Source organism: Pseudorca crassidens, chromosome 5 (genome assembly GCF_039906515.1).
Source record: "Pseudorca crassidens isolate mPseCra1 chromosome 5, mPseCra1.hap1, whole genome shotgun sequence".
NCBI lineage: Eukaryota > Metazoa > Chordata > Mammalia > Artiodactyla > Delphinidae > Pseudorca > Pseudorca crassidens.
In genome coordinates, this window is record NC_090300.1 from 14,701,734 (window position 1) to 14,717,403 (window position 15,670).

Sequence of the window (15,670 nt, forward strand, 5' to 3'; positions counted from 1 at the left end):
GCCACCCTCCCCTCGCCGCTCCCAGGACGGCAGCAGCCCCCAGGTGCCCACCTCTCACCCCCTTTCCGGCCCCTCACCCCTCACCCAGCCCCTGCAGTCTCCTCCGGCTTTGGGGAGCGTTCTGCACGCTCCCTCCACGTGCGAGCCCCAGGCAGTTACCCCCCACTTCCCGGGACCCGCACCTCAAGCCCGGGCTCCTCCCACCTAGTCCAGGGCGCGCGCCCTGGGCACCTGGCTGCCCCTCCCCCGGCTCCGCTCCCTCGCTCGCCCCCGCCCAGTGCGCCCGGCTCCGCGCCCACCCTCACCGCTTCCTCCCCCGCCCTTGCCCATCCGGGAGGCGGGGCCCGAGCGAGAGAGGCGGCGTGGCCAATGGGCGCTCGTCTTACTCTGGCCTCTCCCCCGCGCGGCCGCCAATCGCGGCGGGCGGTGGTGGTAATATTGTGGAGTGGAGTTTGGATGCCGCGGCTGCCGCGGGCTGGAGCGGGGCGGCCGCGGGGGCTGCCCGGCTGTCTCGAGAAGGGGGCGTGAGGCGGCAGCGGCTGCGGAGACAGCGGAGGGAAAAAGGAAGAAAGGAAGGAGGAGGGCGGGGAGTCCTCGAAGAGGAGGTGGGATCCTCCGGTTCCTCACCTCTCGGCTGCGGAGGGCGGCGGGGAGGCGGTGCCGCCCCCTGCCCGCGGACTCCTTAGCTCACTGCCGCCGACCCGCCGCCTCCGGGCGCAGGCGAAGCTTCTGGGGCGGGAGCGGTGGCCGGGCGGCGCCGACCGCCATGGCGTTCCTCAAACTCCGCGACCAGGTAGGCGAGGGGCGGCAGGCCCGGGGGTGGGAGGGAAGGCGGGAGGAAGGGGGGGCCGGCGGTGTGGGCCGCTGGGCGCCCGCTCGGCGGGGCGGTGCGAGGGAGGCGGGGACACCTCGGGGGTCGCGGCGGCCCGCCTGTCAGCGCAGCCCGGCCGGGGGAGCCCACGTGCCGCCTCCGGCCGCCGCCGGCGGAGGGGCGGGTCCGCGCTAGTGCCGGGCGCCCGCGTCCGGGTCCGCGCCTCCTCTCCAGGTGAGGCCGGGGCCTAACAGGTGGCTTCCCGCAGCCAGGCGGGGCGCTGCCGGCGGCCGTGACCGAGGGTCACGACCTTGCTGGCTTGTTGGCGTCGCCGGGTAGTTCGAGGCCGACTCTCTGGGTCAAAGGAGATTTTGCTCAGGGAGTAGTTATTCAACGTGCAAGTTCCCACACTTGTTTTCTTCTGACATCTTGTGCACCATCTTGGTTACTTTTCTTGACTCAGGAAGAGCTGATACAAGAATACCTGAAGTGCGGTAAACTGTCATGACTCTTGGATTGAGGAAATATTTCGTGTCTAGGAACGAAATCGCAACTGTATCAGAATTACTTGTACACCTGAAAACGTGGAACGATGTAACAAGGCTTTCAGGCGATGCAGAGGTTTCCAAACATCTGAATCTCTCCTTGAAGGAAAACGGAAATTAACGTGTGAAATATACCGAATCGCAGTAGACTCCTTAGTGCTGAGAATTTATCTTTGCCATTTGTTTTTCTGAACAGAAGATAGTGAACAGATTTGAAGGGAAGGTAATTGCATGTATTGGGAAACTATTCCGAAAGTGAGTTCCCCTTTTGAAAAACAGTGAGGGAAAAACTTGAGAGATATTTTTCAATGTTGTCTTAGTGAATATTGTACCTTAAATTCTGAATCTAAGTAGTGTCATTTAATAAGTGACTTTTCTATTTAGGCTGATGGCTGAACTTGTGTATCATTTGGTATCAGAAAGTTTTTAGTTGGTGTTAACATCATCAGGACATGATACTTTGAAAAACCCTAGTGTTTAGTCAAGCTTATACTTTGTATTTCAAATTGTGGAACTGCATTGTCCAGTATGATAGCCACTAGCCACATGTGGCAACTTAAATTAACTTTAATTTTATTATTTATTTATTTATTTATTTTTGGCTGCGTTGAGTCTTTGTTGCTGTGTGCCGGCTTTCTCTAGTTGCAGCGAGCGGGGGCAGCTCTTCATTGCAGTGCACGAGCTTCTCATTGCAGTGGCTTTTTTTTGTTGTGGAGCACGGGCTCTAGGTGCGCGGGCTTCAGTAGTTGTGGCTCTCGGGCTCTAGAGCGCAGGCTCAGTAGTTGTGCACGGGCTGAGTTGCTCCTTGGCATGTGGGATCTTCCCGGACCAGGGCTCGAACCCGTGTCCCCTGCATTGGCAGGCGGATTCTTAACCACTGCACCACCAGGGAAGTCCCTAAATTAACTTTAATTTTAAATAAAATAAATTCAGTTCTTCATTCCTGCTAGCCACGTTTCAGGTGCTCCATAGCCCCACGTGGCTCTTGATTATGGTAGTGGACAATACAGGTGTGGAGCATCTGTATCATCAGAAAGTTCTGTGGGGCAGCACTATTAAAGAATAAGAGGTAAAGCATAAACCAATTCCTGTACAGTTAACTCACGTTGTACTCTTAATGGTGTGTAACTCAAGATCCAGGGTCTCCACTAATCTTTACCAATCTAATGGCACCTTGTGGTTCCATAACTTATAGTTGAGGTAACAATTTTTGTTTTGTTTCTCGTCTTACGCTTTTGAAGAAAGTTGTTTGGATTATGTGTGTTAGAAATTTGGTGAACTTTTGGGAGAGCATCTCATTTTATTCACCATCAGATTTAAACAGAAACAGGATTGTATTTTCAGTTGGACATAAAATCCAATTGCACCTTTGCATTTGTGTATTTAGGAATTGCAGTTGTGAAACAATTGTGATGCTACTCCAGTTTTATATAATATCTATTAATACTTGGTGGTAAAGATGATATGTAAAATGTCACCTGTAAACTTGAAGGTATTTGGGCAAGTTAATGAAGTGGCATGGCTGGGGCCGGGGGGCGGGGGGAAGAACCTTGGGGTTTACCTCTAATAAACTACTAAGTAATTGGCTCAGGAAGGGAATAGCTGCTTTTAGAAGTCATCTTATGTGTTGATATTTTATTAGCTGTTAAAAGCGATGGTACAAATGAAATGGAATGCAAATACTATTTTAACCTTTCCCATCTACAGGACAGGCGGTTCAGCTAGACGAATTATTTTATTTGGAGGAAAGGAGGAGATCTGTTTAAGTACACAGAATTTTAAAGCTGAAAGGTAGTTGACATAGCATTTAGCTCAGTCCTCATTTACACTTGAACTAGGAGGTAGTAGAATCTGCTTTTCTGTGTTATTTCCATGTACACCCTGTATTTTGCTTTTTTCCATCTTTGTAAATACAGTCTATTACATAGAAGCTAAACGTGGGTAGGGGTTGTTTTTCTTTGTGCATATAAGCATCAGGGGGTTCTAGGTGGTTTAAACATAAAATCAGTGAGTAAATAAAGCAGTTAGTTTTCATATCCAATCAATGACAATGAGTAAGACAGCTTTCCCTCATTTTGTGCCAACACCAATATGGGGGTAAGAAGTTACTACTGTGCTATTTTCTATTACTAGGTGAAAATAACTTTCAATTGTAAATGAAATGAAAAGAATTTGTTTCCTGTTTTTAGGAAACATCCCTGGATTTTTTCCCCCACAAAAAAGTGTTTATAACAGCACGAATCTGTAACAGTTGCAGGGTTTTATTCACCAGGTGTCACTGTCAGGTTTTTTCTCTTTGCAGTTACTAAAAATGTAATCATACATGGTTACATTTAAAAGTTATTTTCCGGCTTTATTGAGATATTATTGATATATAACATATGTAAGTTTAAGGTGTACAGCTTTGATTTTATACATGTATATATTGTGAAATGCTTACCACAGTAAGTTAGTTAACACTTCCATCCCTTCATGTAATTACCATTCGTGTGTGTGTGTATGTGTGTGGAGATAACATTTAAGATCTACTTCTCTTAGCAGCTTTCAATTATGTATATATAATAGAGCATTGTTAATTATAGTTACCATGCTGTACATTAGATCCCCAGATCTACTCATTTTATAGCTGGAAATTTGTACCCTCAGACCAATTACAGGCTTACATTTTATCAGCAGTGATTCATAGTATACCCTAAAAAGAAAGGTAGATGGTCTTTGTTTGGTTCAGGGGTAACAAACTCACAACTGGGGAGTTAAATGGCGGCTGATACATGGCTTCAGTATCTAGGACACAATAGGGAGTGATGGGGATCATGGCAAATAGCAGGTATGTTAGCTGCTGTTCGCTCCAGGCCATTGTTTCTGTGCAGGTGTGCCTAGTATTTCTAGAACTCCAGTTTTTTGTAGGAAGCCAGAAATACAGATTCTTATGAAAAATTTCTATTTATAAGTGTTGGCAAGTTGGTAGATAACATTGAGAAAAATTCAAAGCCGTGGTTTTAAAAAGGGGGACCAGTTTATAACCACTAGTTTAGATCAGCTTGAGGAAACAAACTGTTATAAAATTAGATTCCTATTAAAAAACAGTTTTCTCTGAGATAAAATAGCCAAAATGGTCATAAACTTAAAAAAAATTGAGATATAATTTGCATACCATGAAATTCACCCTTTTAAAATGTTCAGTAGTTTTTAGTATATTCACAAAATTGTACAACCATTACCACTGTCTAATTCCAGAACATTTTCATCACTCCAAAAAGCCATTAGCCGGACTTCCCTGGTGGCGCAGTGGTTAAGAATCCACCTGTCAATGCAGGGGACCTGGGTTCAAGCCCTGGTCTGGGAAGATCCCACATGCCCTAGAGGAATTAAGCCCGTGTGCCACAACTACTGAGCCTGTGCTCTAGAGCCCACGCTCCGCAACAAGAGAAGCCACCGCAATGAGAAGCCCGCGTGCAGCAATGAAGACCCGATGCAGCCAAGAATAAATTAAAAAAGAAAAAGAAAAAGTCTTTAAAAAAGCCATTAGCAGTCACTCCTTGTTCTCCCCTCCTCCTACCTCCTGGCAGTCACTAATCTACTTTCTATCTCTATGAATTTGCCTGTTATATTTCATATAAATGAAATCATACAATATGACCTTTTATGTCTGACTTGTTTCACTTGGCATAATACTTTTAGCGTGAATCAATTAGAAACTTTTATATCATGTTTAAGACTTTCTAAAAAAAGTTTCTATACTTTTGTGCTGTTTTATTGCCTCTGGTAGTGTGCATATGTATAGTCTGGATGTTGTTTTTTTCTGTTTTCCGAGTTGGTTTTATAACTCAAGTTAAACTTTGTTTGCAGTAGTACTAAAAAGGATAATAGTTTTCACATTTGGATTATTTTTGTGTAGGAGCCATCTTTGTGTTCCCTCCTGGGTTAATGGTCATTAGGTAAGAATTCTTGCGATACGCGGGCCTCTCACTGCTGTGGCCTTTCCTGTTGCGGAGCACAGGCTCCGGATGCACAGGCTCAGCGGCCATGGCTCACGGGCCCAGCTGCTCTGCAGCATGTGGGATCTTCCCAGACCGGGGCACGAACCTGTGTCCCTTGCATCGGCAGGCGGACTCTCAACCACTGTGCCACCAGGGAAGCCCATGGTTTGTTTTTTTTTTTTTTTTTTTTTTTTGAGCAAAGTTGGCATATCAATGAGTAGATATTGTATGGATGAGAATAAATCACTGTTTCAGATAGTAAGTTCTCACTTGTCAAGCATTCACTAAGGGTAGAGCATTATTTGACTTTTCAGTAGGAGAAAAAACTAGATGATCCTTGAAAAATCTTATAATTGGGGATACAGAATGTATGAAATGCCCCCAAAACACTGATGCCCATATGTTCAAGTATTCCATATCGAGTGTCTCCTTGCTTTGTGTTGGAGATTGTGGGGGACACAGGGTAGAGTAGCTACCATCTCTGCTCCTAAGAATCTTACTGGCTAGAAAATGAGCGAAGACATGCATAAATAAATGCACAGCGTCTGAGATACTTCACATGAAAAGGTTTATAGAAGTTGAGGAAAAACATGGAGCATATTCTTTGGAAATGTAACTACTATATAATTCAGAAATAAGTGTGTTCTATGTTTCTTGACTTTTTTTTTTGAATGCTTTGTATAATACAGTGAAGAACATGGAGTGCTCCGTAAGAGATGGAGATAACATGATTCTGAATTCAGAAAGGATCAGATGATCTGATTGTAGGCAGAGGGAAACCCTCATGGCAAGGGAGGTATTTTAGGTCCACAGAAAGGCTTTGTTGAGAGCAAACATTTGGGCAGGAAAGCAACAAGAGGGAACCCAGAAGGCAAGCCAGAAAAAGAGGATGGTATATTTCTGTTGGGATAGTTAGGAGATAGACCCGATTGGTGGGTGTAGTTGGAAAGGACTGGAGGTAGATTAGTTGAATTAACAGTGACTACATTATGAAGTACTTGGAATACAAGGTTAAGAAGTTTGGACGGATCGGTAGGTGATGGGAAGTCTAAGCTAGGCTATGAAGAGCTTCAGGGGGAATGTGCATAAATGTACTTTTCTCAAGAGGGTTCATAGTTTTATTAGATCTTCTGAGGGGCCCATGACACCCCAAAGTTAAATAACCGCTACATTACAGGTTTTAGAAGAGTAGATTATAAAAGACAAATAGGGACACCCAAGACTGGTTAGGTGGCTACTGCTGTAATTCAGAACATATGTAAAACCTCTTAATTTAGTATAAACTGAGTATATTAATTACTAAGCCAAAGTTTGAATGGAAATGAGTACATCTTTAAAGGATCGTTATAGCTGTAATAATGACTCACTTATGTGTACAATTATGTCTTATATTCATATAACAATTGATAATCTTTTTTGTTGCATAGTCCCACTAGGGTCAATCACACATTAAAATGCAATTGAACATTGATTATGGTAGTGAAAAAGAAGCAGATAATCCAAGTAGTTAGGTATGGGTTGTATTAGGTTTTTCGGCATTTTATTTCCTTTTCGTTTTTCTAGTCTAATGTAAAATTCATATACCTGGGCTAGACTGAGATGCCCCTGGGAAATGTTCTGTGCCTGGAGGAAATAGTTTAGGATTAAGCCTTTTTGTTCTGGATTATGTATCCTGTGGACAGTTCACATCAAGCCAATCACTGAGTAATACTTATAATTTAAAACGAAAATTAAATGAAATCTCCAGTTATTTAAACCAATAATGTTTTAAAGTGTTACAGTGTATCGTACACGATGATTAAAGTTCCCAAGTACTTTAGGTTTGATTTCTACTCCGGTCCCTAGCCCCAGTTCTTCGTTATACTATTGAGGGATTCATCTACCTTCCTTATGTGATACTGATTTTAAGAAAAGTTGCCAGGATTCTTCGTGTATACTGGTTGTCATACAAAACAAAGTCTAGATAGAATTACTACTCCCACAGCTAAAGTTCACTTATGCGCAGTAAATTTAAGTTCAGATTCTTAATTGGTGATGGTTTCATCTTTGATTTATTATAAGGTTAAAGGTTATGTCTTTTCTACTCTTGCGGATTTAAGGTCACAGGTAATATTAAACCATGCAGCACAGGACAAGATATTTAAAAAGGGAAATTAGGAAGCAGTTGCTTCTGACACAAATGCTTGTTCTGGAAGCCTAGAATGCAAGTTATTACAGTTGAACACTACATTTTTTTAAAAAATAAATTATTTATTTTTGGCTGCATTGGGTCTTTGTGGCTTATGTGCTGGCTTTCTCTAGTTGTGGTGAGCGGGGGCTACTCTTTGTTGCAGTGTGCGGACTTCTCATTGCAGTGGCTTCTCTTGTTGCGGAGCACAGGCTCCAGGTGCACGGGCTTCAGTAGTTGCGGCACGTGGGCTCCAGTAGTTGTGGCTTAAGGGCTCTAGAGCGCAGGCTCAGTAGTTAGGGCGCACGGGCTTAGCTGCTCCACGGCATGTGGGATCTTCCTGGACCAGGGCTCGAACCTGTGTCCCCTGCATTGGCAGGCGGATTCTTAACCCCTGAGCCACCAGGGAAGTCCCCTCTTTTCCTTTTGAGGGAGCTCCCGGATTAAAAATGATGAAAGTCAGAAAGGACCTACTTAGCTATCTTTAGTATTGTATTTTTATTGGTGTAAATTAATTAGGATAAAATCAGATAATTCAAACAGGACTTTGAAAGATTTTATGTATGTGTTTGGTGTGGATGTGTATGTAGATGGGTAAACAAAAGGCATCTATGTTGGATAGTTCTCTGAATGGTGAGAGGTTTCCCCCACTTTTTGAAAGCTTATATGCTAGGCGGTGTATAGTTCCAAGAGTGCCAGATTGGGTTATGCCAAGAGTGAGAATGGTGTCCCTGGGAGAACTTTATAAACAGCAAGGCAAGTGACATTCACATCCTGGAGAAATGGAGTTAGTTGGACTTCAGAGTTAACAACAGCTGGCTTTTAAGGGATGTAAAAGCAAACTGCAGCATGAAGGGTGGGCAGTGCAGTTGAAGCCAGCTGAACAGATCGGAAGAGCAGGTGTAGTATTAGTCACACAGAGCCAGTAAGTAGCCTAATCCAAGGTATAGGCAGGTAGTTAGAAACCAGCATGTCTGTTAGTTGAATGATTCACATAGAGAGTTCTGGAATCGAGAGACTTCAGTAGAGGAGGGCTGGGGGCTGTAACCTTGCAGACATTCTCATTTGATACTGTAGCGGGGACAACGGAGGGAACGTGGTGGGAGTATTTCCCAACTTAGAAACTAGTCTGGAGTTCTAAATGAAAAGACGATGCAGGTGTATTATAGAAATGTTTTGGAAGATTGTGTATATGTTAAATAATGGTTAATCCACCTTGCTATTTTAAAGAAACTGTGAATTATTTTAAATAGCCTCTTAATAAAACAACTTATTTTTAATCTTTTATCATAAAGCTGAATTTCTATATATCATTTTCACATAAATTTAGATGTACTGACTTGATTGCATAACTATTACAAATGATCAGCAATACATGGATTATTTTGTATGTTCTGATGTATTACTGGTTTAGAACCTTCAGTGTTTTGGCTATTGAATTATTGCTTTTAAAATGTTGCTAATCAACCTGTGTGTGTTTTCTTTCCTTACTAACAATGTTCTACCTACCTATGACTCCAGATTCTATTATAGTCAAAAGAACTCCTTACCTGTTCACTTTCTAGTTTCCTCAAAGTCTTGGAGCCACAGTTTTGAACTTGGAATTCCTTTTGTCTGACCATAACTTTTTTCATCATTGGTTGTCCCGTCTTTTCACCCACAATGAAGCTGAGCTTTGCTGTGTTGGAACCTACTTCACCTAGTTGGTTAAATTCAATTTGGCCACAAACTGACCTCTTGAGAAGTCTTGAGCTCCTGATTGGAGCAGTATTGGCTAGGGTAGTGTTTTCTGAAGTGTGGGACAGCTTTTCCTACTGGTGTGTTTCTTGAGATTTTACGGGGTGACCTGTCTACTTGGACTTCCAGGTGTTGACCCACATTTCCTTGCTTCTAGTCTACTCAAGACCGTAGCCTGGTGTCCTGCTTCAGTCTCACTTTCCTCTGGCCTGTTTGGGGGTTTCCCAGCTCACTTCATTGTACCCTTTCGTATTAACCATTCCTACTCATCTTGCAGCTTTCATCTGTTTTTCCACCTCAGCCTCCTTTCTTAAACCCTTTGCCACCCTCAGTTCCTAACTTAAACACACCTCAGTCTCTTCCCCTTCACCTTGGTCTGCTGCCTCTTGGAATTTTTCATTCCTTTCCATTCCCACCCCTTCTCAGGCTGTGCCGTCTTCTCAGCAAGCCTTGACTCTCAGTGGACACTTTACCCACAGTTCCCCCCATTGGCGCTGTTAATGTCAGTCTTACATTCTTATCCTCTACCTTTTCCACTCTTGTCTGTAGCCCCAGTATTACCCTCTCAGGTTATGCCTTCATTCTTTCCTGTGGCTTTGCTGGGCAAAAGAAGCAAATGACTTAAAGAAAAGGTTAAGTAAATATTAGTAGATGTCATTCATGGATATGGAAAACAATTATGATAGTCTTAATTGAATGTCTGGAATGCTGGAACATATACTTTTAATTCTGGCTCATTTATTTATTCCCTTTGTGACCTTGGGCAAGTTATTTCACTTAAGTTTGTGTTTCCTCGCCTAGAAAAGGGAGGTAGTTGTGTCTAGCTCGCTGAATTGTTGAATTAAATGAGAGTGTGTAAAACCCCTGGCACATAATTGGCACTTGATAAATGGCAGCCACTACTGTATTGAAATACTTTGGCTTGGGACTTAGCTCTTCCACTTTCTTACTGTATGACCTTGGGCAAAGAAACTAAATCTGAGCTGGAATTTGTTTTTAACATCTTTTTTGAGATATAATTCACAAAACCTGTACATTAAAATAATTTAATAATGTATAAATTAAATAATGTATAATTCAATGTGTTTTTTTGTTTTGTTTTTAGTAAACTCAGGGTTGTGCAACTATCAACCACAATCTAATTTTGGAATATTTATCACCTCAAAAAGAAGCCCTGGGCCAATGAGCAGTTACTCCCATTACTCCTAACCTCCCCTCCTTTCTCTTAACCTTAGGCAACCACTAATTTATAGGTATACCTCAGAGATATTGCAGGTTTGGTTCCAGACCACCGCAATAAAGCAAATATTGCAATAAGACAAGTCATGTGAATTGTTTGGTTTCCCAGTGCATGTAAAAGTTTTGTTTACACTGTACTGTAGTGTATTAAGTGTGCAGCAGCATTATGTCTTAAAAAAAAACCAATGTACATACCTTAATTAAAAATACTCTATTGCTTAAAAACGTGAACCATTTGACAATGCAGGGTTGCCACAAATCTTCAATTTGTGTAGATGTGTGTTTTAATTTCTCTTGGGAAGATTCGTATGAGTTGCTGAATTGCATGGTAAACTTCTGTTTAATGTTTTAAGAAGAGCCAAGCTATGTAATCCCTTTTGTGTGTTGCTGGATTTGCCTTGCTGATATATATGTATATTTTTCGGTACGCAGGCCTCTCACTGTTGTGGCCTTTCCCATTGCGGGGTCAGGCTCCGGACGCGCAGGCGCAGCGGCCATGGCTCACGGGCCCAGCCGCTTCGCGGCATGTGGGATCTTCCGGGACCAGGGCACGAACCCATGTCCCCTGCATCGGCAGGCGGACTCTCAACCACTGCGCCACCAGGGAAGCCCTGGCTTGCTAATATTTTATCTCTCTCTTCTTGTGATGTCTGTTTCTTTGGTATGAGGGTAATGTTGGTCTCATAGAATGAACTGGGAAGTGTTCTCTGCTCTCTTCTAGAAGAGTTTGTGAAGGATTTGTAGTATTTCTTCTTTAAATGTTTGGTAGAATTCACCAGTGAAGCTGTGTGGGCCAGGCCTTTTCTTCGTGATAAACTTTTAAATTAGTAGTTCTGTTTCTTCACTTGTTATAGATCTCTTCAGATTTTCTGTTTCCTCTTGAGTCAGTTTTGGTAATTTGTGTCTTTCAGGGAATTTTTTCATTTTATCTAAGATATCTAATTTGTTGATATAAACTTGTTAAAATATTCCCTCATAATCCTTTTAATTTCTCTAAGGTTGGTGGTGATGTACCCCTTTTTATTCCTGATTTTAGTAATTTGTCTTCATTATTTTTTTCCTCGGTCTAGCTAAAGGTTTGTCAGTTTTATTGGTCTTTTCAAAGAACCAACTTTTGGTTTTATTGATTTTTTTCCCCCTATTTTTATCTTTTCTATGGTATTGATTTTTTCCTCTAACATAATTTCTTTCCTTCTGCTTACTTTGGATTTAGTTTGCTTTTTTCTGATCGCTTAAGCTGGAAGCTTACTTGAGGTCTTGATATCTGTGTGTACAGCTATAAATTTCCTTTTCTGTAAATTTTGATATGTTTTGGTTTTGTTTTCAGTCAGTTCAAAATACATTCTAACTAAAAAGTTCCCTTGTGATTTTGTGCTTGACCCAAGTGTTCTTTAGAAGTGTCTTGTTTAATATCCAAACATTTGTGGATTTCCTAAATTTTTTGGGTTTTTTCTAATTTAATTCCATTGTGATTGGGGATTATTTAAATTCTTTGTCTTTTCAGTTCTTTTAAATTTGAGACTTTTAGTAGCTACTAAAAGTAGCTGCTTCCTTGCAGGCGTAAAATATTTACAAATTTGTGACAGAGTTACAGTTTGTGGAGTGGGAACCATGGGAGCAGTCTGTGAAGATCGTGAAGCATCCATCTGAGAACCACTGTTACAGAATGAATAGGTTGCTGCTGTGTGTGTGTGTGTGTGTGGAATGGAGTGTGTATTGAAACATTAGATAAACATCTTCTGGCATCTGACCATTTTTTCTGATTCTTAAAGGCTGGGTATATGTAAGTGGTACCTTTTAGTAGTTTTGATATGACAGAAGTGTTTGATCTTTTTCTTATATGATACTCAAAACTTTATTTTTGGAGTATAGTTGATTTACAATGTGTTAGTTTCTGGTATACAGCAAAGATATATATATATATTCTTTTCCATTATGGTTTATCACAGGATATTGAGTATAGTTCCCTGTGCTATACAGTAGGACCTTGTGGTTTATCTATTTTATATATAGTAGTGTGTATCTGTTAATCCCAAACTCTTAATTTGTCCCTCCCCCACCTCCTTTCCTCTTTGGTAACCATGTTTGTTTTCTTGTTTGTTTTTTTTTTATTTTATTGAAGTACAGTTGATTTACAATGTGTTAATATCAGAGAGTGATTCAGTTACACCTATATATACATTTTTTTCATATTCTTTTTCATTGTGGTTTATCACAGGATATTGAATATAGTTCCCTGTGCTATACAGTAGGTCCTTGTTGTTTATCCATTCTATATATGTAATAGTTCTCATCCATAAGTTTGTTTTCTATGTCTGAGTCTGTTTCGTAAATAAGTGCATTTGTGTCATATTTTAGATTCTACATATAAGTGATGTCATATGGCATTTGTCTTTCTCTTTCTGACTTACTTCACTTAGTATGTTAATCTCTTGGTCCATCCATGTTGATGCAAATGGCATTATTTCATTCTTTTTTATGGCTAATATTCCACACCTTCTTTACCCATTCATCTGTCAATGGAAATAGTGCTGCTATGAACATAGGGGTGCATGTAACTTTTTGAATTATAGTTTTCTCCAGATATATGCCCAGGAGTAGGATTGCTGGATCATATGGCAACACTAGTTTTAGTTTTTTGTTTTTTGTTTTTTTTTCGGTACGCGGGCCTCTCACTGTTGTGGCCTCTCCCGTTGCGGAGCACAGGCTCCGGACGCACAGGCTCAGCGGCCATGGCTCACGGGCCCAGCCGCTCCGCGGCATGTGGGATCTTCCCGGACCAGGGCACGAACCCATGTCACCTGCATCGGCAGGCGGACTCTCAACCAGTGCGCCACCAGGGAAGCCCCTAGTTTTAGTTTTGTAAGGACTCTCCATACTGTTCTCCATAGTGGCTGTACCAGTTTACATTCCCACCAACAGTGTAAGTGGGTTCCCTTTTCTTCATACTCATGACTTTTTTTTAACCATAGAAAGGATATATAAGAGGTTTTTGATTGTTGTTTTTTGGGGTTTTTTTGTTCTTTTTGTTTGTTTGTTTTTGCTTCTTAGGAAAAATTGAAGAGCAGAAAACTTACTTATTCCAGGTTTTTGGTACCAGTTTTTCACAGAAGTATAAAATGAGAGGAAGAGAAGTCCCCTCCCTCACTCAGTCTTGCCAGATTTTGTTGTGAACAGTCCTTGTGACTGTCAGCTTGTCAGTGGATTTTTTTTTTCTTTGAATAACTTCTGCAGGAGGCAACCTTTTTTTTGGACTATTCTCTGTTATTGTCTGCATTTGCGTTTAGGAGTGCAGGATCTTTCCCCCCCATTTATAAAATCATTAAACTGAACCATTTTCAAAAGTTTGATGTAGTGTTTTCATTGAACTCACAGAAGTTAGAATTGAAGCTGTGAGAGAATTTACCTATTTAGTCTTGAGCTTATAATTTCCCAAAGAGTAAGGGCCACAGTTTTGCCCCGTACTAAACACGTAACAAGAAATTTAGGCCTGTAGTTTATATCATAGGCTTCCTGAATACTGAAATGCAAAAGAAACATTTTCACCTACCGCATTCAGTACTTTGATACTATCTACTGATATTGGTGAGAATGCAGGAAATTGGTTCCATTACACTGTTTTATATCCCTGTGGTTCTATCTGAAATAATTCTCTTTATATGACTATATTTATGGTCTGTCTCCCTCTACTGGAATGTGAACTCTAAGAGGGCAGGGACCATGTCTGTTGTTTACTGCTGTATCCCCATCACCTACAGTAATGCTTTGCATATAGTGGACATTCAGATAATTGCTGGATGAGTAAAGAATTCTGATTAGGTGTATCTGAGATGGGACCCTGATACCTATCTTTTTTTTTAAAAAAGCATCTCAGGTTATTTTGATATGCACTTCCAAGGCTGAGAACCACTGGGCTATTTTCCTTCTCAGACATGCAGTAATGTGCATAAGGTACAGAAGATATATCCTTACTGAAAGATCATTATTAGAGGCTTTCTCCACTCTTGAAATTGGGAAAACCTGATTGAGTTCCCTAGAAAGAAGAGTTTAATTCAGTATTGTTTTCCAAGTATTGCTTGCAGGTAAGACTCAGAATGGACAGTTGCTTTCCACCATCAGATAATTAAATTTAGGAGTGGTGAGAAGAAAGAGCTAGAATGGAATTTATTACCCCCCCACCCCCCATTTTTAACATCAACAAAAGGCAAGGTCAGGCTTCCTAGATGACTTCTCCAAAACAGTGATTTTCAGTGGTGGGGGATGGGATTTCTCTAATGACTGGGGACTTTTTTTTTTTTTTTTTTTTGCGGTACGCGGGCCTCTCACTGTTGCGGCCTCTCCCGTTGCAGAACACAGGCTCCGGACGCGCAGGCTCAGCGGCCATGGCTCACGGGCCCAGCCGCTCTGCGGCATGTGGGATCTTCCCGGACTGGGGCATGAACCCGTGTCCCCTGCATCGGCAGGCGGACTCTCAACCACTGCGCCACCAGGGAAGCCCATGGAGACATTTTTGATTGTCATAACTGGCGAGGAGGGAAAGGATACTACTGGCATCCATTGGATAGAGGCCAAGGGTGGTGCTAAACATTGTACAGTGAACAAGAAGACATCCACCCCCAACAAAGAACCACCTGCTCTACAGTGTCAGTATTGCAGAGGTTGAGAAACCCTGCTTTAAACAAGCCGCTTGGAGAAAGCATTAGTAGTTAATGTTGAGTTTGGCAACTATGAATACATGGAGCCTGTGTGTGTGTCTGTGTGTGCGTGCGCATGCACACATACCCGTTTTTGGCCCTGGGCAAAACTGAATGTCTGTGTAGAGAAACCTGTATGTATGTACAGGAAGACCTTGTTTTATTGTGCTTTGCTTTGCTTTACTGTGCTTCGCATATATTCCGTTTCCTGCACCTTGAAGGTTTGTGGCAACCCTGTGTCAGGCAAGTCTGTTGGCGCTATTTTTCCAACAGCATTTGTTCACTTTGTGTCTCTGAGTCACATTTTGGTAATTCTTGCAATATTTCAAGCTTTTTCATTATTTTATTTGTGATGGTTATCTGTCATCGGTGATCTTTGATGTTATTGTAACTGTTTTGGGGTGCCATGAACCGTGTCTGTATCAGACGGTGAACTTAATCCATAAATGTGTGTGTTCTGACTGCTCTCTCTCCCTCTCCTCTGGCCTCCTTATTCT

At 41.9% G+C, this 15,670-nt stretch overlaps 1 protein-coding gene across 2 annotated transcripts in view; it reads left to right on the forward strand.

The window, feature by feature from the left end:
• The first annotated feature begins 477 nt into the window (after nt 1-477).
• ANKRD28 (ankyrin repeat domain 28) overlaps nt 478-15,670 on the forward strand; it is a 185,265-nt gene continuing 170,072 nt past the window's right edge. For both annotated transcript variants that reach the window (XM_067737405.1, XM_067737409.1), the window contains exon 1: nt 478-793. In XM_067737405.1, coding sequence (XP_067593506.1) covers nt 767-793 — 27 coding nt within the window. In that variant the 5' untranslated portion in view covers nt 478-766. The remainder of the gene's footprint in view (nt 794-15,670) is intronic.